This window comes from Homalodisca vitripennis, chromosome 7 (assembly GCF_021130785.1).
Source record: "Homalodisca vitripennis isolate AUS2020 chromosome 7, UT_GWSS_2.1, whole genome shotgun sequence".
In the NCBI taxonomy this organism is placed as follows: domain Eukaryota; kingdom Metazoa; phylum Arthropoda; class Insecta; order Hemiptera; family Cicadellidae; genus Homalodisca; species Homalodisca vitripennis.
This window is the reverse complement of record NC_060213.1, coordinates 107,230,885-107,257,524: the sequence shown is the minus strand read 5'-3', so window position 1 is coordinate 107,257,524 and position 26,640 is coordinate 107,230,885. Positions and strand designations below refer to the sequence as shown.

At 33.1% G+C, this 26,640-nt stretch overlaps 1 protein-coding gene across 3 annotated transcripts; it reads left to right on the top strand.

Annotated features, from left to right (window-relative positions):
• Positions 1-1,749: 1,749 nt before the first annotated feature.
• Positions 1,750-22,357, top strand: LOC124366165 (legumain-like). 3 transcript variants are annotated; one of them, XM_046822512.1, is made up of 12 exons: positions 1,750-1,782; positions 2,916-3,053; positions 3,798-3,895; positions 13,379-13,463; positions 13,991-14,073; positions 14,179-14,317; positions 14,620-14,689; positions 15,507-15,628; positions 20,383-20,577; positions 20,994-21,107; positions 21,405-21,578; positions 22,171-22,357. In XM_046822512.1, exons 1-12 carry the CDS (start codon positions 1,765-1,767, stop codon positions 22,300-22,302), a joined length of 1,368 nt encoding a protein of 455 aa, XP_046678468.1. In that variant the 5' UTR covers positions 1,750-1,764; the 3' UTR covers positions 22,303-22,357. The 3 variants fall into 3 exon arrangements, with proteins under 3 accessions (XP_046678468.1, XP_046678469.1, XP_046678470.1); XM_046822513.1 differs by lacking the exon at positions 1,750-1,782 and adding an exon at positions 2,227-2,375; XM_046822514.1 differs by lacking the exons at positions 1,750-1,782; positions 2,916-3,053; positions 3,798-3,895 and adding an exon at positions 9,451-9,497.
• The last annotated feature ends 4,283 nt before the right edge of the window (positions 22,358-26,640 follow it).

Below are 26,640 nucleotides of genomic sequence, written 5' to 3'. Positions count from 1 at the left end.
CTCAGTTCCGGCGCGTCACAGGTCAGTCTCATCAGTCACGTCACAGTCAAAAAAATGTATTCTATAATGGATTTCCTGTTGCGCTATCTACACTCATCCGGCTCAGTTCCGGCGCAGGTCCGTCAGTCGCTCTGCCGGCGTCCGTCAGTCATTTTCAGATTTCTTCCCACCGATATTTTTTGGATTGTTCGGACGCCTGACAGTCGCATGACGGATGTGTTTTCTATTAGGATTGCGTTTTTATATAAAGTTGTATTTCTGTGTTGAGTTTATATTTTAAAGACTGTTTTTATGATCATAACGATCATCAAATGGTCATCCTAAAATATTTAAAGAACTTAGTTTCATCGTCCATTAGTCCCTTAAATAACGTGATGAACTCTCCCTGACTTTCCCTCTTCTTCCATAAATCATGAACCCATATCCTTCGCTTTTTTCTCTTGTTTTCAATCTCTTCGTCATCTAAGGCTATCGCTATTGCAGCTAACTCTACTATAGTAAAATCAGCCATTGAGGTAATTATATATTATCCAATTTAATTCACTCATGATAAAATAAGCTTGACTGTAAGATCACTGTATAAAGTGACTGACGACTGACTGAAGCCAACTGACCGACAGTTGACTGACGAATTCCGGACGGAACTGTGACTGAACTGAGACTGAACTGTGACGGAACTGTGACTCAACTGATGTGTGTGAATAGACCTCTATGCGGGACTCCGTCATTTTTACTGTAACTGACGCGACTTGCGATATTGAACACACTGCTCTCTATCTCAGAGATAAGACAAGATCCATGCGTGTGGCAGACACCAAATCCCACATGCCTCTAACTGATGCAGGAGTGCCTCATACACCATACTGTAAATATTGTTGTTGAGATCTATAAATGACAGCTTTGGAGAGATTTATAAATATGCTAACCACATGTTCTCTTGTTTCAAAACCATCAACTGTTTCAAAAAGGTTTATGACCACATCAATTTTTGATTAAATTTACCTAAATCAAAATTGACTAGAGCACAGTACTTCAAATCGTTCCGAGAAACCTTCAACTCTTTTTGAGACCGCTTTTCAAAAAGCTTGCTGATGATTGGTAGTATGGAAATGGGATTGTAGTTGCCGACTTTAGCAAGAATTGTCCATTTTGAAGAATGGCGTTATTTCGGAAGTTTTCAAAAGTGGTTTAAAATTCCTATAATCAAAGGAGAGATTGATTAGACGCGTGATGGGAGACAATATATATCTGGAGCACCTTTGGAGTAACCAGACATCCCATCGATGTCACAATTTTCTGGATTCAGTTTCTGAACAATGCGGGCCACAACAAATTTCAGAGCCATGCTTCCGACGGTTCTCTTAAATTCATAATTTGGTTGTGATGTTCTTTAAATGATGGATTGACAATGCAACAGACGAAAATTAATTGATGAACGCATTAGAAATTTCTAGTGGGCCTTTTGTTAATTTGTCTCCAGTTCTGGTCTTTGGAAATTGGCTCTTATTTTTTCTGTACATTCTTTTATAATTTCGAGAAAGGTATTTAAATTGTTCACTGTTCATCCGCACAAAAGAGATCGGTAGTTGAATAAAAGCACTCGTACAGTTATATCTTGTTTATACATAATTACCAGCAGAGCCGGCAGCTCAGCAAAAATACCGCGTGAACTATACGACCTTGAACTGCGCAATTCTAACGCAGGAACAATAGCGTCCGCGCAACCTAGAAATTGTAACCAGGCGCGCCACATTTTGTATTATTATGTCCTATCCACTTCAGGTAAGTACAATACCAACGCATAGCCTCTATTTCATCACTTATTTACACCTTCTGAGCTTTATAAATATCCTCACAATGTTACCAATTAATATGTAATGTGCTAACTATAATATTGTCTTATTTACTACTATCTTGTCAAATAAATCCACAAAAGTCACTGTCCTTACAGTAGAGTGAATGCAATAGACTTCTCACATATTGCTTTCAATGTAATATTAACAAAATATTATTTTTCCACCTCCCACAAAGGATTCACTTACTCATCTTGAATGGTTTAGAAAGATCTATAAAGTAAAGGTTGTCAAAAATTCATGAATATGTATTATTGGGATTATCTAATAGAGTTCTTATCACCTGCCAAGTACGTATCGTAACAAATGGCCTATTCTTCTTTAACACAAGTACCTGTTGAAGTCGATTACAGCGTTGACTCAGGAAACTCTGAATCTTGGGTTTTATATGAAAGATATTGGTTAGATATCTCGACAGTACACTATTCATTGAGTGTTGGAATTTCCTGTGAAGTGGATATGAACATATATGACTGAAATGCAGTGAGAGAATCACTCAGTCAAGTACCAACATCTATCAACGTAAGTATGCATTTCTAAGGGGATAGGAAATTTTAAGTTGTGCCGCCCATTTTATACTTACCAAGTCCACCATTTTGAAGCCACTTCCATTCACATAGTACGTCTCTGATGAAGTAAATGGTTGAGCTCTTTTTCATAAGTTTAATATTGAATTAAAATGTTAAATATTATAACATAATAGTGTTTTAAATTTGCTTTGCACAATTTTTTCGTGTGAAACCACTGTACTTATAAAGAATGCCCAATAGAAAAATTTCACTAAAATAGTACACAAAATATAAAAAGTGCAATGAGTTTACTCAAATGATTTTATTTCAGTAGATATTCTGAACAATCTAACCATCGGTATACTTTCTAGTATATTATTTGAATGTATTAGTCGACCACAAAAAACTTTCGTGTGGCCAAATAATATTGAAAATCTAGTTAAAATGTCTAAGGCCATTAAGAAATATTTAAAAATGCAAAGCTTAACTAAATGGTTTCGTAAAATAATGTGGATTGAGTAAGAATTCTTCTTAGGCACATGTGTTTCTCCAGGTGATGTTCCGGAGTGTGTTGGTCATCTTTCTCGTGCCCCTCTGCCTGGCTATCCCCCTGGATACCTCGGGTGGTGAAGGCAAGATATGGGCTGTCTTAGTAGCTGGAGCTAAGGAGTACTATAACTACGCCATGCAGGTTAGTCTTTGTCATAGGATGTTAACATACGATCTTCTAGTGTTACGTAATGATAATTTGGGAAATCTTCTATTTGTTACCGAATTATTAAACCAATGTAAAAGAAGGAAAATGGATTTTTTTCGGATATTTGGACATCGTTCAGTGGCACACAAATCAGTAATACCTGTACACGTAATGGTCCTTCAATAACACAAATCCTCCCATCCTCAAAAAGAAGCTTCAAGCAAACAATGTAAAAGGTCATGTATGACGATGACTACATATAGGTTTTCAAAAATAATATATAGACAAAGATATAAAAGTTTTTTGAAACTCGGTTCAATGTAAGGGTTCTATATAACACTCTTAGGTGAAAGGAAATGAAAAACTTTTACGTATTATAAAAAGTATACACATAATAAATAGTATTTTATATAAATAATTTTATGTTATTACTAGGCTAAGTATACTCTGATAGGTGTGATATCCCTTTAATAATTAATTAGTTTAACAAATTTCAGTATAAGTTTTCGAGTTGTTGCCAAATTTAAACACCTGCAATGACATGATGGAAAGTTAATATTGTTTATATGTTTAAGATCTAACCTCCAAATCCCTTCTTCACTTTTGAAACAGCACTTATGTAATTAAAATCATATTTATGTAAGCAAATGATTGTTATAATTTTGTTATCGTCAATTAAATTATAGTTGTTATTTTAATGTGAAGCATAATCTTTCATTGTGTATGGATTGTTTCTAGGCAGATATTTGTCACGCTTACCAAATATTTCACCGTCATGGAATCCCAAACTCCAACATCATAGTCATGATGTATGATGACATAGCTTACAATCCAAAGTGAGTACTAATATCTAGTACTAGTTCATTAAAAATAATGTTTTCCCAGTCATATGTATGATGACATAGCTTACAATCCAAAGTGAGTACTAATATCTAGTACTAGTTCATTAAAAATAATGTTTTCCCAGTCATATGTATGATGACATAGCTTACAATCCAAAGTGAGTACTAATGTCTAGTACTAGTTCATTAAAAATAATGTTTTCCCAGTCATATGTATGATGACATAGCTTACAATCCAAAGTGAGTACTAATATCTAGTACTAGTTCATTAAAAATAATGTTTTCCCAGTCATATGTATGATGACATAGCTTACAATCCAAAGTGAGTACTAATATCTAGTACTAGTTCATTAAAAATAATGTTTTCCCAGTCATGATGTATGATGACATAGCTTACAATCCAAAGTGAGTACTAATATCTAGTACTAGTTCATTAAAAATAATGTTTTCCCAGTCATATGTATGATGACATAGCTTACAATCCAAAGTGAGTACTAATATCTAGTACTAGTTCATTAAAAATAATGTTTTCCCAGTCATATGTATGATGACATAGCTTACAATCCAAAGTGAGTACTAATGTCTAGTACTAGTTCATTAAAAATAATGTTTTCCCAGTCATGATGTATGATGACATAGCTTACAATCCAAAGTGAGTACTAATGTCTAGTACTAGTTCATTAAAAATAATGTTTTCCCAGTCATGATGTATGATGACATAGCTTACAATCCAAAGTGAGTACTAATATCTAGTACTAGTTCATTAAAAATAATGTTTTCCCAGTCATGATGTATGATGACATAGCTTACAACCCAGAGTGAGTACTAATGTCTAGTACTAGTTCATTAAAAATAATGTTTTCCCAGTCATATATATGATGACATAGCTTACAACCCAGAGTGAGTACTAATGTCTAGTACTAGTTCATTAAAAATAATGTTTTCCCAGTCATATGTATGATGACATAGCTTAAAACCCAGAGTGAGTACTAATGTCTAGTACTAGTTTATTAAAAATAATGTTTTCCCAGTCATATGTATTATGACATAGCTTACAATCCAAAGTGAGTACTAATATCTAGTACTAGTTCATTAAAAATAATGTTTTCCCAGTCATGATGTATGATGACATAGCTTACAATCCAAAGTGAGTACTAATATCTAGTACTAGTTCATTAAAAATAATATTTTCCCAGTCATGATGTATGATGACATAGCTTACAACCCAGAGTGAGTACTAATGTCTAGTACTAGTTCATTAAAAATAATGTTTTCCCAGTCATATATATGATGACATAGCTTACAACCCAGAGTGAGTACTAATGTCTAGTACTAGTTCATTAAAAATAATGTTTTCCCAGTCATATATATGATGACATAGCTTACAACCCAGAGTGAGTACTAATGTCTAGTACTAGTTCATTAAAAATAATGTTTTCCCAGTCATATATATGATGACATAGCTTACAACCCAGAGTGAGTACTAATGTCTAGTACTAGTTCATTAAAAAATAATGTTTTCCCAGTCATATGTATGATGACATAGCTTAAAACCCAGAGTGAGTACTAATGTCTAGTACTAGTTCATTAAAAATAATGTTTTCCCAGTCATATGTATTATGACATAGCTTACAATCCAAAGTGAGTACTAATGTCTAGTACTAGTTCATTAAAAATAATGTTTTCCCAGTCATATGTATTATGACATAGCTTACAACCCAGAGTGAGTACTAATGTCTAGTACTAGTTCATTAAAAATAATGTTTTCCCAGTCATATGTATTATGACATAGCTTACAACCCAGAGTGAGTACTAATGTCTAGTACTAGTTCATTAAAAATAATGTTTTCCCAGTCATATGTATTATATGACATAGCTTACAATCCAAAGTGAGTACTAATGTCTAGTACTAGTTCATTAAAAATAATGTTTTCCCAGTCATATGTATTATGACATAGCTTACAATCCAAAGTGAGTACTAATGTCTAGTACTAGTTCATTAAAAATAATGTTTTCCCAGTCATATGTATTATGACATAGCTTACAATCCAAAGTGAGTACTAATGTCTAGTACTAGTTCATTAAAAATAATGTTTTCCCAGTCATATGTATTATGACATAGCTTACAATCCAAAGTGAGTACTAATTTCTAGTACTAGTTCATTAAAAATAATGTTTTCCCAGTCATATGTATTATGACATAGCTTACAATCCAAAGTGAGTACTAATGTCTAGTACTAGTTCATTAAAAATAATGTTTTCCCAGTCATATGTATTATGACATAGCTTACAATCCAAAGTGAGTACTAATATCTAGTACTAGTTCATTAAAAATAATGTTTTCCCAGTCATATGTATTATGACATAGCTTACAATCCAAAGTGAATACTACTGTCTAGTACTAGTTCATTAAAAATAATGTTTTCCCAGTCATATGTATTATGACATAGCTTACAATCCAAAGTGAGTACTAATGTCTAGTACTAGTTCATTAAAAATAATGTTTTCCCAGTCATATGTATTATGACATAGCTTACAACCCAGAGTGAGTACTAATGTCTAGTACTAGTTCATTAAAAATAATGTTTTCCCAGTCATGATGTATGATGACATAGCTTACAATCCAAAGTGAGTACTAATATCTAGTACTAGTTTATTAAAAATAATGTTTTCCCCAGTCATATGTATTATGACATAGTTTTACAATCCAAAGTGAGTACTAATGTCTAGTACTAGTTCATTAAAAATAATGTTTTCCCAGTCATATGTATGATGACATAGCTTACAACCCAGAGTGAGTACTAATGTCTAGTACTAGTTCATTAAAAATAATGTTTTCCCAGTCATATGTATTATGACATAGCTTACAATCCAAAGTGAGTACTAATGTCTAGTACTAGTTCATTAAAAATAATGTTTTCCCAGTCATGATGTATGATGACATAGCTTACAACCCAGTGTGAGTACTAATGTCTAGTACTAGTTCATTAAAAATAATGTTTTCCCAGTCATGATGTATGATGACATAGCTTACAATCCAAAGTGAGTACTAATGTCTAGTACTAGTTCATTAAAAATAATGTTTTCCCAGTCATATGTATGATGACATAGCTTACAACCCAGAGTGAGTACTAATGTCTAGTACTAGTTCATTAAAAATAATGTTTTCCCAGTCATATGTATTATGACATAGCTTACAATCCAAAGTGAGTACTAATATCTAGTACTAGTTCATTAAAAATAATGTTTTCCCAGTCATGATGTATGATGACATAGCTTACAATCCAAAGTGAGTACTAATATCTAGTACTAGTTCATTAAAAATAATGTTTTCCCATTCATATGTATTATGACATAGCTTACAATCCAAAGTGAGTACTAATGTCTAGTACTAGTTCATTAAAAATAATGTTTTCCCAGTCATATGTATGATGACATAGCTTACAACCCAGAGTGAGTACTAATGTCTAGTACTAGTTCATTAAAAATAATGTTTTCCCAGTCATATGTATTATGACATAGCTTACAATCCAAAGTGAGTACTAATGTCTAGTACTAGTTCATTAAAAATAATGTTTTCCCAGTCATGATGTATGATGACATAGCTTACAATCCAAAGTGAGTACTAATGTCTAGTACTAGTTCATTAAAAATAATGTTTTCCCAGTCATATGTATGATGACATAGCTTACAACCCAGAGTGAGTACTAATGTCTAGTACTAGTTCATTAAAAATAATGTTTTCCCAGTCATATGTATTATGACATAGCTTACAATCCAAAGTGAATACTAATGTCTAGTACTAGTTCATTAAAAATAATGTTTTCCCAGTCATATGTATTATGACATAGCTTACAATCCAAAGTGAGTACTAATGTCTAGTACTAGTTCATTAAAAATAATGTTTTCCCAGTCATATGTATTATGACATAGCTTACAACCCAGAGTGAGTACTAATGTCTAGTACTAGTTCATTAAAAATAATGTTTTCCCAGTCATGATGTATGATGACATAGCTTACAATCCAAAGTGAGTACTAATATCTAGTACTAGTTTATTAAAAATAATGTTTTCCCAGTCATATGTATTATGACATAGCTTACAATCCAAAGTGAGTACTAATGTCTAGTACTAGTTCATTAAAAATAATGTTTTCCCAGTCATATGTATGATGACATAGCTTACAACCCAGAGTGAGTACTAATGTCTAGTACTAGTTCATTAAAAATAATGTTTTCCCAGTCATATGTATTATGACATAGCTTACAATCCAAAGTGAGTACTAATGTCTAGTACTAGTTCATTAAAAATAATGTTTTCCCAGTCATGATGTATGATGACATAGCTTACAACCCAGAGTGAGTACTAATGTCTAGTACTAGTTCATTAAAAATAATGTTTTCCCAGTCATGATGTATGATGACATAGCTTACAATCCAAAGTGAGTACTAATGTCTAGTACTAGTTCATTAAAAATAATGTTTTCCCAGTCATATGTATGATGACATAGCTTACAACCCAGAGTGAGTACTAATGTCTAGTACTAGTTCATTAAAAATAATGTTTTCCCAGTCATATGTATTATGACATAGCTTACAATCCAAAGTGAGTACTAATATCTAGTACTAGTTCATTAAAAATAATGTTTTCCCAGTCATGATGTATGATGACATAGCTTACAATCCAAAGTGAGTACTAATATCTAGTACTAGTTCATTAAAAATAATGTTTTCCCATTCATATGTATTATGACATAGCTTACAATCCAAAGTGAGTACTAATGTCTAGTACTAGTTCATTAAAAATAATGTTTTCCCAGTCATATGTATGATGACATAGCTTACAACCCAGAGTGAGTACTAATGTCTAGTACTAGTTCATTAAAAATAATGTTTTCCCAGTCATATGTATTATGACATAGCTTACAATCCAAAGTGAGTACTAATGTCTAGTACTAGTTCATTAAAAATAATGTTTTCCCAGTCATGATGTATGATGACATAGCTTACAATCCAAAGTGAGTACTAATGTCTAGTACTAGTTCATTAAAAATAATGTTTTCCCAGTCATATGTATGATGACATAGCTTACAACCCAGAGTGAGTACTAATGTCTAGTACTAGTTCATTAAAAATAATGTTTTCCCAGTCATATGTATTATGACATAGCTTACAATCCAAAGTGAGTACTAATGTCTAGTACTAGTTCATTAAAAATAATGTTTTCCCAGTCATGATGTATGATGACATAGCTTACAATCCAAAGTGAGTACTAATATCTAGTACTAGTTCATTAAAAATAATGTTTTCCCAGTCATGATGTATGATGACATAGCTTACAATCCAAAGTGAGTACTAATGTCTAGTACTAGTTCATTAAAAATAATGTTTTCCCAGTCATGATGTATGATGACATAGCTTACAATCCAAAGTGAGTACTAATGTCTAGTACTAGTTCATTAAAAATAATGTTTTTCCCAGTCATATGTATGATGACATAGCTTACAATCCAAAGTGAGTACTAATGTCTAGTACTAGTTCATTAAAAATAATGTTTTCCCAGTCATGATGTATGATGACATAGCTTACAATCCAAAGTGAGTACTAATGTCTAGTACTAGTTCATTAAAAATAATGTTTTCCCAGTCATGATGTATGATGACATAGCTTACAATCCAGAGTGAGTACTAATGTCTACTACTAGTTAATTAAAAATAATGTTTTCCCATTAGCTATTAGTATTTATTCATTATTTCTTTATTTGTACATGAATACAAAGTCAAAATTAGGGCCACGTGGCTCTTTCTTATATTTTACCTTAAAAACCAAAAAATACATCACTCCAGTAAAAGAAAGAAACCAACTTTTAAATCTGTCTATAATGTTTTTAATCATTTAAAAAATTAAAATAAAAACGTGAATTAATTTGATTTGTCTAATAACATATATTAAATTACACACAAAATATAATCTTGAAGCCATTCACCCAGTATTTCACTCAACCCGCTTACACCCATGTCCACGCCATCGGTCTCGGCAGCCGTGGTCATCCGATCTAAAAAGAGCTTTTCAAAACTGAATGGGACCGTGCCCGGCTTTCCAGTTCTTTAATACTATCTGGAAGGGAATTCTAAGCTCTTGATGCGGTAACAACGAAGGACTCTTTAAATATTGATATTCGATGACAGAGGATCCGCAGAATATTTTCCTGTGCGGGTATTTCTTGCGCTTCCATTGTTACACGTGAATTTGAAATCTTTGGCAAAATATTGTGGAAACCGCTTTTAAGAATGGAATATGACACATTCAAAATTTGAATGCTTCTCAAATCATTTAATTTTAATATTGATGCAAGAGAATAGTATGAGGTGATTCGGTTATATTTTCGTAAATTGAGCAAAATTCTGATGCAATAATCTTGGACAGTTTGGGACTTTGTTGCTTAAAACCACAGTCATATGATTAATTATGGAGTTTCCTTATTAAAATTATAGTAATACGAGTACATACCATAAGTAACACTTTAATATGGAACGTAAAAAAAGTTGCATTTTCATCAATAAGTGGATCGCGAAAAAGACTTTTTTTACAAGTACCTGCTACATGCTCATCGTAGTCGAGCAGGGAGTAATCATATCATAACGGGATTTTTCAACTAGCTAGTATGGCTGTTTATAATTATCACGAATTATAATAATTATGGTAGGCAAGACATTTTAAATTCATCTGACAAAGCACAACAACAATCTAGTTGACATATTCCTTACTGTTACAGCAGTATCTATTGTTCCATTGATCAGGGTTTTTAGAATCTTGTTTACTACTTAAAACTAAAACACAATGCAATCCAATCTAGACTTCAAGAGCCTTTCAGTACGTTATCCTTATCTTGTTGAAGTATAACGAATCTGTGCTCTGCCACAAGAGTACCTTCGTGATTACCAATCACATTGATTTAATGTTTAGAAGTAACCTCTCCCTACATGATTTATTTTTAATATTTTTACTCAATAGTGATAGTTACTATACTACATACGAAAAACAGCAGTTCATGAAAGTACACTTCACTGTACACGAAAAAACAAACTTTTCTACAGTTGTAGGGTAATTATGTTTTAAGAAACCAACAAGTGTACACATGGTTGTACACCGGACATCAGCTGTAGTTAGTGTCCCTCTCTGGTGGTTCTTGAACTTAGACCAGCTGTTTGTTTTTTGCCAGACGTCATTTGTAACAAAACTTTCTTCTGTTGAACAACCCAGTTTTCTCTGTACTTAAGTAAAACCACTTTAACAAGAACCGATATGATTGCATTAGAATAACTTCATAATACAATTTCGTTTTCTTAAAACCCTTTTCGTCTAGAAAGTTCACTAGAACCACTGTTCACCTCCCACCACCCACTGTTCACACACCCCACACCCCTGTGTGTGGGGTTCACTGTTTATACCTCCCATTTAAACATGCACTTGGTACAGCAGAAGCTGGGTAACAAACAATTATCCGCTAATATAAAAATATCTGGGTAAATAGGTTAACCGTAGTTCTAGTTACTGTGTCCTATGGCTTTTGGAGTGGAAGAAATTCCTTTCGTGTTAAAGATCGTTCCTAGCCTATAAACCTACCCGCTTTGACTGGAGAGGCTTACAAAGATCTGGTTTTTCCTTTTTCCAAGTTGGCAAGACTGACACAGTGTGCATTACCCTCCTCAAGGGATCTTCACATTAGACGGCTCTCACCCAACTTTGTTCTGAGTGAACAGGAACCTAATTTTTTTTCAACTACCTGATTAAAAACAGGGTAATCTTAAATATGTCTCCTATACGTAAGGCCGTCTATTTAGAGTATATCGAATGTTTGACCTAATATATTTTATCTGATTCGATTCTTTAAACCTATGAACAAAGTAATCAGCATTATCAAAACTGTAACATTTATCACCTACCAACCTCCACCTACGCAATGTGGGGGTACAACGGTTATCGCAAGATCAGCAATGTCGATTGTGGCTGCTGCTTGGATGGGTGACCGCTGAGCGATCCTGTCCTTGCAAGCAGCCCGCCTGCCCGGCCATTGGTAGTGTTTCGGTCATTTGACCCCAGGTTAAGTTTTAGAAAGGGCCTCTTAGCCCTAACTTCGCCTGGTAAAATAAGACATCTTTGCTTTACTTTACCTATGCAACTTTTTATATTCATGATCACTTAAGAGTAATCGAAATTGTATTAAACTGTTAAGAATAAACCGATGCCTTAAGAGTCCCCCCTCCCCCATTAACTTTCTTATGAATAGAGATATAGTGATTTACTTTAGGGGATGTTTTATATGACCAACTGGTTTACGTCAAATATGAAATGTTTGACTCCCCCGGTTACTGTGGGAGTGGACTGAATGTATCTCACATACTAACTGGTAAACAATAAGAGACGACATCGTAAAACCATCTATTGGTATTCCCAGTACGTCGAAATGGTCTTCAGTCAGACAAAATAAACTTAATAAATGCTATGTTAATCATGGTTGTTGATTCTTGTAATAGCTTGTTTTATGGTTGTGTGCCATAAGTTCTCAAAATAATTAGTGAGTGAATGTTTTATCAGTCTTACAATAACTTTAAATGTAACTTAAATTGTGGAAGTTTTATAAGAAATTCAAAAATAAATTGCCTACCAAATTTGATAAAGTAACATTAGAGAGCTCTAGTTTGCGCCATTCTTCTTCTTTTTATAATAGCTTTAAAATGAGGTGTCACTTGCTATAGGTTCGTTTTAAAAACTTTAACTTACACCCGTAATACCACCTTTGAGGGGGGAGTCAAAAATTTGTATACTTCAAAAAACTCCTCAGTTGGTCATATGTGAAAACATTCTCCAAAGTAAATCTCTTCATCTCTATTCATAAGAAAGTTAGTAGGGAGGGATGTGGGACTTTTAAAACACCCTGTATATATTTTCTGCGGTAATTCTAGATCGTTACTGAGGTGCTTCATCGGATCTTCTTAAGCAACTCAAAATAAACAAAAAATATATTTTTCCGTTGTTTTGGAAATTTAAAATTTCTTCTGCCTCATTCGGAAAAATTTACTTCGAGGCTACCATCTCTAAATGTCAAATTGAAGATGCATTATTAGTTTATAGGTATGACTCACACAACACTAACAATTTCAAACACTTAGAAAATCCATAATCTTGGAACCCTATTAGTCAAAAATGTGAGTAAGGTTACTGAGTAAGGTTAATCATGTAAATGTATTTTTAAAAACATAACTTGATTTAGTTACGATTAATTCGTATACCAACATAACATTCAATAGTCGGTTATTTAACAGATTGTTTAATTAATTAACTAATTGCTTTTTCCCTTGAAGTCAAGGAAATGAATTTGCAAAAGCGTATTACATAGTTATGGACCATGTTGGTGAAAAATGCTCTTGAATGTACAATTTACCATTTTAATGATCATTATTGATGATTGTTTTAGTAATCCCAGGCAAGGTGTTATCATCAACCAACCCAATGGTCCTAACCTGTACCCCGGAGTTATTAAAGATTATACCAAGGAAGAGGTAAGCAATAATTTTCCCACAAGGATAATCCTTGGAGATATCTCTTTATTTTTTTATATATATCATAATAAATACCAAGCATTTTGTATTTCTTGATATGTTACACGGAAAACGATTCTGGATTTTATATTAATTAATTTAAATCACAATTGGGAGTAACTATACAGTTGTATGTTGTCACAAATATAAAAATGAACATAAATTTAAAATACAATCCGGATCCTGTGAATGAAAGGACACATTAAAACACAAATTCAATACTCTTTAAATTACATTGCATCCAAAGGGGATCCCGTACCACTCAGTCTCACTCATATTAACTTAGGTGGTTTCCTCATAAACTACTTACACATAGAAGTTTTTTATGTTTTTTTTTTTCAAATCACATCGTCATCTATTATTCGACCATATTATAATTATTTTAAAATAATTTAATAGTTGACGTCTTAAAATTAAGAAACATTTCAGGAAGTAACGATCTGTTTTTTTTTTTGTTTTTTTTGTTTTTTTTGTTTTTTTTTTTTTAGGTAACACCCGAAAACTTCATCAACATTTTAACGGGCAACAAGAAAGCGATGGAAGGTAAAGGCTCTGGAAAAGTTCTTGAAAGGTAAGTGATATCATCTGGTAACATTATAATAATTCAAGACAATATAAGTGCAGCTTTAAATTCCTTTTAAATGTGAAATGTATTAATTCTAAATTTTCGAAACAGTGGACCGAACGACCACGTACTTGTGTACTTCTCAGATCATGGGTCTTCTGGGCTCATAGCGTTCCCAGAGTCCGTGTTGTACGCAGACCAGCTTATCAAGGCTCTCAAAACAATGCACAAGAAGAAAATGTACAAAAAGGTAAACTACAATATATGAAACTATCTGAGACACTGTATCTTCTATGTGTTTTATGTAAAAATCACATTATATTTATCATTTCAATATGTGAAAAAGTACAAATGTTGATCATAAAAATTAATGTATACATTTTCTCTTGAATGACTGCAGCAGAAAATGATGAAAAGATTCGTTTTTATTGTATTCGATAATTTGTAATGTGATTAAAATTTAAATTTGACCTTTAAGTACCGGTACTGTAAAACTGCAAAGATTTTAAAATGTACAAATCTACGGTAATACCATGTCACGATATTTTTCAGCTGGTGTTCTACTTGGATACTTGTGAGTCGGGGTCGATGTTTTCAAAAATTCTGCCCAAAAATATCAACAGTAAGTAGAGCCAAACTGTCGTTATCACTTAACAACTTATGAGTCTATTCTGCAGAGACTGCAATTGTTTCTTTTTCTGTTTACCGTCTCTCTCACTATCTGTGTCTTTATTTGAAAATAATATTAAAAAACTAATCATCAACTTTAACCAAAAATTAATACACTTTTGTGTTGACAGGATCCATGAATAAAAAAATTTGGAAGCAAAACCAGGTTATTTTGATAATTTATTTACGTTATTTAATTGTTAATGTTTATATTAATGAGAAGAAAGAAGTGACATGGAAGTTCCTGTCAAACTTGAAATAAGTCAATTCTTTATTATACGATTTTAACATTTAACATTTCATTTTATTTGTTGATAAATGTTCTCCAAAAATATTGTTTTCACTTACTTGTTAAATTAGCATTTCGTTCAAATATTTTAAACAGGCCTCTTTTTTAAACCTAATTATAAAATTCTACCAAAGTGATTGATTAAGCCTTTTACTCAAATTTGGTTGATTAGTTTTTAAAGTATGGTTTTAAAATAAAAATCACAGGTACAAAGACAGACTGTAAAGTGGAAAAGATAGATCATTGATTTGCTTCAGTTTACCTACAGTTTATGTAGTGAGTTTTGTTACGTTCCTTATATAGAATCAATGTAAAAAATAAAAAACAAAAATACAAGTTAAACCAGTTTAAAATGTTTTAACGTTAATGTAACCATTTATGAATGCAATATACATAATAAAGAAAAACTATATTAATTCTGCAATATTGTAGCCACAAGCTAATGAAATATGTGAAATTATAATTATTTTACAATTTTCAGTTTTTGCGACTACATCAGCCGACGCTACACATCTTGCCTACAACACGTACTGTGATGTCCCTGGCATGGACACCTGCCTAGCTGGAGAATACGGAGCTGCTTGGATGGAGGACATTGATCACGTTAGTTTATCACGCTCAAACTGATAGTATAGTTAAACCGGAATACCGGAAAACTCCACAATACTCAAACAATAACAATACTCAAAATGCAATAACACATAGAACATAAGTTGCTATAGTGTCAAATGTTAATAAAACAAAACTCACCATTATGTTTATTTTTTTGGCGAGGCCTTTCGAAACCAAAGGTTTCATCATCAGGCGACTCCACAAATAAATATTTAAAATTTACATTACATTATTTAAATTAAAATTAAATTTACATTATTTTTCTTACAATTAATATTAAAATAGCATATTGTGTAAATATGCAAATACAAACATTTTGGAAATATTTCAGCCAGTATGAAAAATTAGATATGACTACAGTATAATTTTTGAATAAATTGAGAAAAAATAAGACTGCAATTTTCAAGAGGGCCTTCTTCATTGTTTAATAGTTTTTTTCTTTATTTCTGTGTTTTAAGATGACAGAAAATTTTGTTTTATTAAAATTTAATAATATTTAAGGGGAGTGGGAAGGGTAATTTTTTTTTTTTAGATTTTCTATTTTTAATCAGTTTTGTAGAATTTAACTTCTTCTTTAAGTATCTGCTTTTAGAAATTAAATACGATAACTCTAAATATACTTTTTTAATTATAACAACATAGTATGTTTTAAGTTTTTTGCTTTATGGTAGCGCCAGAGTAGGCCTCACTTTGTATAGTACTACTTACACAAAACAGTTAGTGTGTTTTGATTTTGTTATGTTGGTAGTACCAGCCAGTACTGTCTACTGCTAACATCTGTTGTTTTTTCTGAATTGTTTGTTTCTATTACAACTGTTCTAGTCAACATAAACAAAATTAGTGTTTCTGAGTTTGTTTCGTTGTGAGTTCTATTCCTTGTGAGTTCAAGTCATTGTGTTATGTTTGTGTTTTTAACAATGCCTCGTTTAAAGTTTAAATGTATCTTATAAGAAGAAAAGTACTTTGAAAGGGAATAGGTACAACAAAATTGCAATCATTTGATTTAGTGGAATCACATACACCGTGTGTTGCCTCGGAGCCTAGGCCTAGCTCTATCACTACTCCTGAAAGGCCTCAGTATTTTCACAAAGACCAAGTTCTTCTTCAAAAAAACTGAACTTCTCTGTTTATGACAGGTTTGAGCCCAAAGGTAATGGTAACTGTATTTTTAATGTAGATAAACTAAGTGAGGTTATAAAAGGTTTTGTGCGATGTAAACATTGCGGTGGCTATGACTGTGTCGAATTGGGCTGTGTCACAGGAAGAACGACATGGACTGTCTGTAAATGTTGATATTGCATGTTCAAAATGTTCCACTGGAGTTCGTTTCAGGAACTCAGACCTCTGTGAAAACAATAAATATGACATAAACCTACGATTTATTTATGGCATGAGAACTATTGGCCGGGGTCTTAACGCAGGCAATATTCTTTGTTCACTTCTAGATCTACCATCTCCACCTCAAAAGTATTCTGTATACGCACAAAACACTAAATACAGCTGTAGAAACATGTGCTAAAGATAGTATGGCCCTAGCACGATAAGAAGCAAGTCACAGAAAATGGTGGTAATTCTGACTTGGCAGTAGCGTTGGATGGGTCGTGACAGGAGCGCGGCCACACATCTAAAAATGGAATTATGTCTGTTACTAATGTAGACACTACCAAAGTTCTTGACATGCATGTTATGTCTAAGTTTTGCCATACTTGCACTATGGCTGAAAATACTAAGCAAGTTCCTAAGGCTCATGTATGCACAAAAAATTTCCAAGGTTCAAGTGTTACAATGGAGGTTAGTGGTGCGGTAAAGCTGTTTTACGACTCTTTTGATCACGGGGTGTGCGATACGTAAAGTATTTAGGAGACGGTGATAGTAAGGGCTATCAGACAATTGTTTCTGAAACAGCCGTATGATAAATATGTAAAGATAGAAAAGCTTGAGTGTATCGGCCACATACAAAAACGAATGGGGACGAGACTTAGGCAGCTAAAAAAGGGATTATAAAGGCAAAATGTTGGATGACGGTAAAAAGATTTGGAGGTAAAAATAGCCTCACTGATCTAGATATTGACAAGTTGCAGACATATTATGGATTAGCCATTAGACGATCAGTGTCGGATAACACTGGAGTACAAGGCATGAGAAGGAATATATGGGCCATCTATTTCCATAAGCTGTCGACCGACAAAATTCCCCAAGATGGCCTATGCCCAAAGGGAGCTGATTCTTGGTGTGCCTATAATAAATAAAAAGAACTGAAACAGTCTTATAGCCATAATCACAGCATTCCTGAAGCTATCTTACTTGCCATGAAAAAAATGTTTACTTACTTGTCAAAATCCTGACCTTTTAAAAAAGTGCCTTCATGGCCAAACACAAAACAAGAATGAAAGTTTTAATAACATAGTTTGGTCAAAAAATTCCAAAAAAACACATTTGTTAGGTTAGATACTTTGAAGCTTGGTGCCAATGATGCAGTTTTAACCTTCAATGATGGTTATTCCAGTAAGTTGAGGGTGTTTGATAAATTAGGACTAAAAAATGTCTAAAAAGTCGGTCGACGCACTTCGCACCATGGACAGAATAAGATTGAAGAAAGCAGAAAGGCAACAGAATAAATGTCAAAAGCAGCTAGACAGGCCAGGAGAGCTAAGAGGAAGCTGCAAGAAGACAATGAAATGGATGCTGATGATCCAGATTATGGTGCAGGACTCTTCTAAGCAGAACTGTGAGTAGATTTTCTATAACGCTCGTTAACCGAAATTTGATTTTTTTTGTACAAAGGTACATTTTTCTCGGAACTATAAAAGATACAGAGTTGAAATTTTTTTATGCATGTACACCTACATAATAACAAGTAACAGCACTAGAATTATAACATTTAAAATTTGTAGTTGCTGAGAAAAAAAAATTATGTAATAAAAGTTAGTAAAAAATAGCATATTAAAAAAAAAATTTCAACAATTACAAAAGATATTAAAATAATTCTAGTAGTGTAGCTTTTAAAAATACATAGGGGTATACAGATATAAAATTCCAACTCAATATCTCTTATAGTTCCTGAGAAAAGAGTACCTAAAATTCATAAATTTAAACAATGGCGGGTATAGGGGCCTTCCCACTCCCCTTAAATTTTTTCCAATTGCTCTAAGTGTCTTCAATAAGTTACTATGTTTTTCTTTTACACGAATTCTTTACATAGTTAACTACTTGTGTAAACAACAGCAATACGTCGATAGGTTTACGAAAACAAACACAGCACATTCTTCGATGGTTTTCTGCAGCACTATTCCCTTCTGCATGCAGAAAACGAATAACACTTTTCAATTGAAATTTGATAGAAAATTCAATTGAGGCGTTCATGTTTATGCGACTGCAGCCAGCGCTCGGCAGTGATAAATGATGTAGCGGGGAGGATGCGCAATCGACTACTGCGCACCTGCCACGTGCTGACAGTCATGACGTAAGATCGGAGGTTAAAAAGAAACTGACCTCGTGCAATGGACTGCTGTCAAAAAACGATCCCCTAAAAGACATTGCACTTTCAAAACTTATTTGGGTGGTAAAGGCTTGTTTAATACCACCAAAAAACCCTAAATATAGTTGTCAATTGTCAATACTTTTTCACACTCGGTAGTGAAGTATAATTTTTAAGGATAAAATTACTGAATGGGAGAGATTTTGGAATGACTTGGATACATCATACAACAGACCCACTTATGTTTGGCCCTCCGAAAACCCATAAATTACTGAATAGTTTTTTTTTTACATATGCCTGTCATTAAAGATATTTTTACATTACAGGTGTAAGCTTCCATTATGTAAACATCTTGATAATTGTCACTTGTTTATACATTAAAATATGTAGGTATGTGTATGTCTAATATTATTTATTTGTAATATAATCTTTTTAATGAAACCTAAAGATTAATTGGCTGAACGTAAGCGAAGCCTATCCTCTTTTGACTGCCGGTGTGATTAAACGTGTCTTATATACGTGTTTTCCTGTCTCTATTTGTCCGCAAAGTATGTTGAGGTTTAAATGAACTATATAATTGAAATTGTTTATGTGACCTCAGCGAATCCTATTACTCCACGTGTGGTACGGCGTATTCATGCCTTGTATTATATTGGGTCGCAAAGTACTTAGAAATACTATAATGAACCGCTGGTAAAGAAACCTGCGCAGAAGCAAATATCTGGCCACCCACGCTCAGGAGGGGCCCCTCCTCCGGTGGTGGGGAGTGGTAAAGGCACCTCCTCGTGTATGTTTTATCAGCTGTTTGGATCGTGTGTCACACGCGCCATTTTGTTTACACGGCAGCTACCTACTTGCCTATTCTATAAGTATATTGTGTTTTTGTGTTTATTCATATACACGTGTAAAATATTAATTGATCAGACTAATGTAGTCATAGACGTATCCAGAGAGCTTGGGTTTTGGTGTGAGGTTAACCGCTAAGGGGCAGTGGCCAGGTCAGGCGATAGAACAAGCGGGCGAGTGCCGAGCAGTGGTGGGGATACTGGGGGAGGTTGTCATCACAGCGGTGGAGGGATATTTACCCCCACCCTGCGTGAACTAAAGTCGCCAAGTGTCTTTTTGTAAGCGGATTTTTACCATCGAAGAATGTACCGTGTTAGTTGTCTGTATAGAAAACTATGATAACTATTTCAGTATCGTTTGATATAAGCCATAATCGTAATTTCTGTTTTCTGTTTATTAACATCGTGGTTGACACCTGTAGGAAGATCACATCAAGAAGGGCCTGCGCACAGAGACACTGAAGAAGCAGTTTCAGAAAGTCTCCAACAGAATGAAGGAAAGTCGACCTTGCGAGTACGGCGAGCTGAGTCTGGGTGTCGATCACGTGACAGACTTCCTTGGTGGTGCCAAGGGTAGCGGTGACCTGGCAGAGGATACCCCTACAGTGCATTCTACGGTAAACTTGATATTGATAAAGTTGAGCAAACATATATGCGGAATAACAAAAAAGTAATTAGTATTATTATTAACAACACTGTATTATGTCATGCGCAGCCATAGCTATACACTCCGACTATAGAGTCAATTAAATTGAGCATAAATTATTCTAAATACATTATAATTACTCGCTAATATTATAATTGCTTACTTTTTGTAACGTACCTAGGTTTATTTTCAAAATATCGTTATGCTATTTTGTACAGGTATGAAAAATTTAACAGCTATAGTGTATGCGTACACTTCGTGCAGTGTACCGTCCAAAGGGAAATTGAGGGAGTTCCTGTAAACAGTTGCTTAAATCAACGTGTTAAACTAATACTAATATATGTTAATATTGCTAAGATTTTGTTTTTTATAGTTATTCTCTTCCAGGTTTCAATTTCGAAGCGCGACGTTCTTCTGGAGATGTTGAACCGGCAGGTTGATGCAGCTGTAAACAAAGAGGATAAAGAGAGGCTGGAAAAGAAACGATTACACTTGATCAATGTAAGTACTTTATATTGTTATTTTTAATCAGTGTATACGTGGAGGCTGTTGGGACTTTGGTGTTCTGAATATTATATATTTTTACCAAGTAAATTCCTAAATAATTAGGAAATCCATAATTTGTAAAATAACAGGTTAAGCATAACCTCCTAAATGGGACTTTTGCTTAAATTTTTACCAACATTTGAATGTCAACCGATATTTAGAAAATTATTTTATAGGTCTAAAATTAGTGATTTTATTATTTTTATTACTGGAATTATAAATTAACTAATGGAGATATTTTGTATTTTTCAGGGCAGAAAGGAAATTGACAACCTATTCAGTAAAATTCTGACCCAAGCTTCCAGATCTGTTGTTGACGACAAGAACGTCTTAGAGAACACTCACCAGCCTCTTAATCTGGAAATGATGCCTTGCTACAGAACTCTTGTGGACAACTTTAATCAAAACTGTGTGAACATCAATAAGGTAAGTATTCCTGTAGTCTTATCTCTCACACTTGCGCGGCCGATGGTGAAACAAAATTTGCTATTTAAGTTTATGATATTTTGAAGAATTTCTTGCAAAACTAAGTTGTTAATGAGTTATGCCCTTTCAAGAATTTAATTGTTTACCGTGAATTAAAGAGATAACGTAATGTGGTATATAATGATTAGATCATGTTGATACCATCTTATCAGACGTAACCTGCTTCATGTTGCATATGGATATTTCAAATCATGTGAATAAAATGCTTCTGCCAACCTATGTAATGACACTCCTCCCCAATTTTATCGCCTTGTAAACGGCAAGGATTTAAATTTACATTGAACTCTTATGAACCATTTTTTAGAAGTATAATTATTGACATGCGTGAAATTAATTTTTATTAATTGAGTCAATTAGCACAGGAATAGACAGCTGAATTTAATCTTAGTTAGACAAATTTGAGTAATGTACTGAACCGATTCACCTCTTTAGTAACCTTGTAAATTTCCTGGAAGAGATTTCCAGTGTTCGAGGAATATCCTGAGAAGGTTATGGTCATTGAAATTTACTGATATATTTTTGTTCTGCGCAGAACCTCTACACACTGTCACACCTGCACAAGTTGGCCAACCTGTGTGTCCTAGAGTACTCAACATCCGACATGATCCAAGTCTTCTCTAAGGAGTGTAAGGATCAACACAGAGCTCTGGTCAATATTAACTAGAGAAACTCTATTTTTTGTGGAATAAATTGTAATATAAAGAATTTTACACGATGAAGCTAAACTGTTGTCATTTCATAAAACGTTCCTTTTATCCTTACACATATTTTGTTTAATAACGAGTTCGCGCCAAAGCATTTCCAAAGCATTTAAACGATGTTGTTTTAAACGATGGGACCACATGGATCGCGCGCTGTACAATTTGCTTGAAATCGTCAATTTTTCTGGCTTAACAAAGGATTTTAACCCTAACCCTGCAAACTTTCTAAATTTGTGTGTCCACAATTGTGTTTTCAGGCCTTCACAGTAAAATAATAACATTAAATTAACAGTACCTGTTTATTGTTGCATTTTTGTAAATGCTCATTTATGAGTAAGTATCATTAGGATATTTTTCTTCTAGATATATTTTTTCATGTCAAAAATGGAAAGCTTATAAAGATTTTGTTTAAAAGTTATAATTTTGAACACTCAGAAGGAGAGAGAACAGATGTGTAAATAAAAAAAATAACAAAACTGTGTAGAATTGTATTCAAAAATAACATCATAATATTACGCTAAAGGAAGCTTAGCTAGTACCTTTTCCGCAGTGCAGCAATAACAATCTTACGCAGGTCAAGCACCTTTTTCACAGTTCTTGGTGCGAGAATGTGTTTTTCAAAGCACTTTTCTGTGCTTATATTTCTCATAAACTTTTACATGTAGTAGCGTTTTTAAAGCTACATTGGTTGAGTGATTTTGTATTAAAACTTCAATTAAATTAAATTTGTGGAAAGAAATATTGGGATTTAATTTTAATTAGATTGTGAGAAGTTAGGATAAAACGAATATGTAAATCCTTTGGCAAGTTAGTGCTGGTAATCTTAAATTATTAGAGGCGGTGCACTGCCTTGAAATTGATGAAACGGTGTCTGTGTACTGCAGTACGTCAGATCTGAGAGGCTTGTTTTCTTCTTAAGTTGGATACGGCCAATGAGAGAACTCCGCGGATGACCATCAGAGCGGTGGAAGGTGTGAAAGGAAATTAAAAACTTCCAGCTCATAATTTTTCGGCCTTCTATTGGTAATTTATCGTGAATTTATAGTTGATGACGTGCGCGCCGTGTTCTAAAATTTTTTTCCGCGAGGAATTTTGATGAGGTAAGCACCAAAAATTTATTGTACGTTATATTGAAATAGTCTTCCAATCTGATCTGATATTAAATTAATTTTGTTGTCTTTTTTTAAAAATTAAATAAATTATAGAAACTACAGAGCAATCTGCATAAATATTCTTGATGAACAATAAAGCACAATAGAAATCATACAAGATACATTTGGTTCAAATGCAAGAAAGTGAATTAAAATTGAGCTTTGTTAATAACTTTAAATTGAATTTGGAAATTTAGAAATTTAATTAAGATAATTTAGTTTAAATTGATTGAATTATTATTTTGAATTGACCTTTAATAATTGTTTGAGAGAACTTAGAATTGAAAAGAACTTTACAGTTAAATACAACTAGTGAAAGAGAAGTTTTATTTTTTATTTTTTTATTTTGAGTGAACTTAGATAGAAGTGAACATTTTTATTTTAAGTTAATTTTCCAAGTGGTATTTGATTTTTATTTGAAAACCTATAATATTTTATTCAGAAGAGAGCTTCTGATTTTTTAGTTTTGATATATTTGACCGATTTTTTTTCTTGCCAAAGGACCTTTATTTAGAAATATTAATAACCGGTTTGTCAATTTTGTGCTGAAAATAAGTTGATGAAATTCTGAAAAATTGAACTTTTTAATTTATCAGTTTAAAATAAATTTTTATTTATAGACAAACCAGATTATATTTTAATATTTAAAGATTTAGTAATAAATTTTACTGAATATTCACTCGGAGCTTACTAATCAAAAAATATATATATCGTCTTTGATGTCCTGATTGATAATTTAACCATAATACCTACAAACCAATCCTACAATCAAGTCGTTAAAAGAAGGATATCTTCATTGCGCCCAATTTCTAGCAATAACAATTAATGTTTTCTCAGATAAATACCAATAAGCTTTGATGATCAAAGGAAGAGTACTTTTAATGTAAATTATATGTATATATAAAAATACTTAGTGATATAGTACTCATTACATACATTTCACACTGATTTATCACCTTATAGAGAAGAGGCAGTCACGTAAAAGCTTGTATTTTGCATTACTAATATCGGTGAGGGTAGTGATGACCATCAAGCAGACACTAAACAATTCTAACTCGTCAGGTGACAAAATTAACCAAATAATAAATAATATTTGTCTGATAAAATATGAAAAACAGCTTTGTACAATGTCGAAATTAAATGAAGTTTTGTACTAAGAAATAATACCAAGTTATTAAAGTCCTGCTTTAATAACACACAATAATAAATTTGTGCGTAGAATAAAAATCCCTAAACCAATGTAAAAATAAAAGGTTTATTACATACTCTTCCTAGAGGAAGATTTAAAACAATTTTACATCTGAAGCAAGTATTTTCTTAGGGAGTGTAAAAAATCTATTTTGATCTTAATAGAAAACACATTGGTAAATTATTAAAAATACACACGAAATGAATAGTTATTAAAAGTATTATAATTATATTATTAAATTTTTAATAAATATTCAGGACAACCTCATTGAAAAGGAGCACAATGTAGAACGTTAAATCTTAGAACGAGTATTTTTTTCTTTATGATAAGTCAGTATAACACATTTCTAATATGAGAAAGCATCATATTATATTCTAATATGCGAAACTGAAGAAATACTCTTAGAAACCTTCGCACCACCAATCGATTATGACAAGACAGAGTAAAAATAATATTAGTACGAAACTGGGAAAAGACAAACTCCCACGTTTGACAGGTGGCTGTACTGTAGATAACTCATTGATAACACTTAACAGGCGCCATGTGTCCAATGCAACAAACTCTACTACATCCAGGACCTTTCTTGTGCTGAGGCACCACCAGGCGACACCGTTAAATATGGTGCAACGATATTATCAATTTTTCTTGAATTTTTTTCTTAATATACGACTTTTATAATGCTTTCACAGTGATTACCAACTTATACAACAACGCTAAAACTTTTAGAGTTAATCGGTTACAAAAGCTTTTTCTTTCGACACTCCAAATATTACTGTTTTGAAGTTTGTTTACTGATATATTATTGCTTACGATGGTACAGTGGACGAATAAGAATTATTCAATTACTTAAAATTTTAAGTATAGGAATAAGAAGTTTTTTTTAATTTTTATCAGTAAGCTTAACATTTTTATTTTGTGGTATGTGAAAATGTTAATGAAGTAATTTTTTGTCACAATAATAATAATAAAAATGGAACAAATTTACAGGAAAAATATTTTTTTTATTAATGATAATCCAAATACAGGGTGGTGCAGAGAAACGGGAAATTTTGAAATAATCATAATAAAACCAATGAATAGTAAAAACAACTTTTTAATGCTTAAAATGTGTTAGGCAAGAGTGGAAATTACATGAGAAATGTTGGAAAATAACAGTAAAGTTAAACTCACTTTTTAAAAATAACATCAGTTAAGTGCTGTCCATTTCGCATAACACATTCATTCAATCAATTTCGAAAACTGTTTTCTCTGGGATGTTGGAGACGTTTTTCTTCAATCTGAGTCTTGAGCTCAAGAAGTTTTCTTGGCCTAGTCTGGTACACAACGCTCTTTAGATATCCCCATACAAAGAAGTCGCATACTGAGAGGTCTGGAGACCGTGGGGGCCAAGTGACGTTAGCGTTCCTTGAAATTATGCGCTTCCCAAACAAACGCCTCAGTGCTGCCGTTGACAGATTGGTAGTGTGTGAGGTGGCTCCATCCTGTTGAAACCAGGTTTGCTGAATGTCAATATCTGAAAAGAATGAAGCCGTGGAGCAAAAAATATCTCCAGCATATGAATGTAATATTTAGATGTGACAGTTACAGTGGAACCATTACCATCCTCAAAGAAGTAAGGTCCAATTATCCTTCGACAAGACACTGCACATCATAAAGTAACTTTAAAGGTTGTGTAACGGACGTTGACGAAGTTCACAGGGATTTCTGCTGCGAGCCCAGTAACGCAAGTTTCTGCTTATTGACATGCCCATTTAAATGAAAGTGGGCCTCATCAGACATACAAAGATGTGCAAGGAAATTTGCGTCCTCGATAATTTTAGTCAGTAGCTGTATTGTAAGCGTAACTCACCGTCATTTGGTTTCAGAGCTTGAACAATCTGAAGCTTGTAAGGATGAAACGGAAACGGAAGGATTGAAAAGGATGCAGGTCGTGCAATATTCTTTGCACACTCCGACGCTCA

Excerpts from the sequence above, each read along its gene's own strand:
- LOC124366165 (XM_046822512.1), top strand. Across the intron at positions 3,054-3,797 it reads ACTATAACTACGCCATGCAG|GCAGATATTTGTCACGCTTA; the intron begins GTTAGTCTTTGT and ends GATTGTTTCTAG. Across the intron at positions 14,318-14,619 it reads AGAAGAAAATGTACAAAAAG|CTGGTGTTCTACTTGGATAC; the intron begins GTAAACTACAAT and ends GATATTTTTCAG.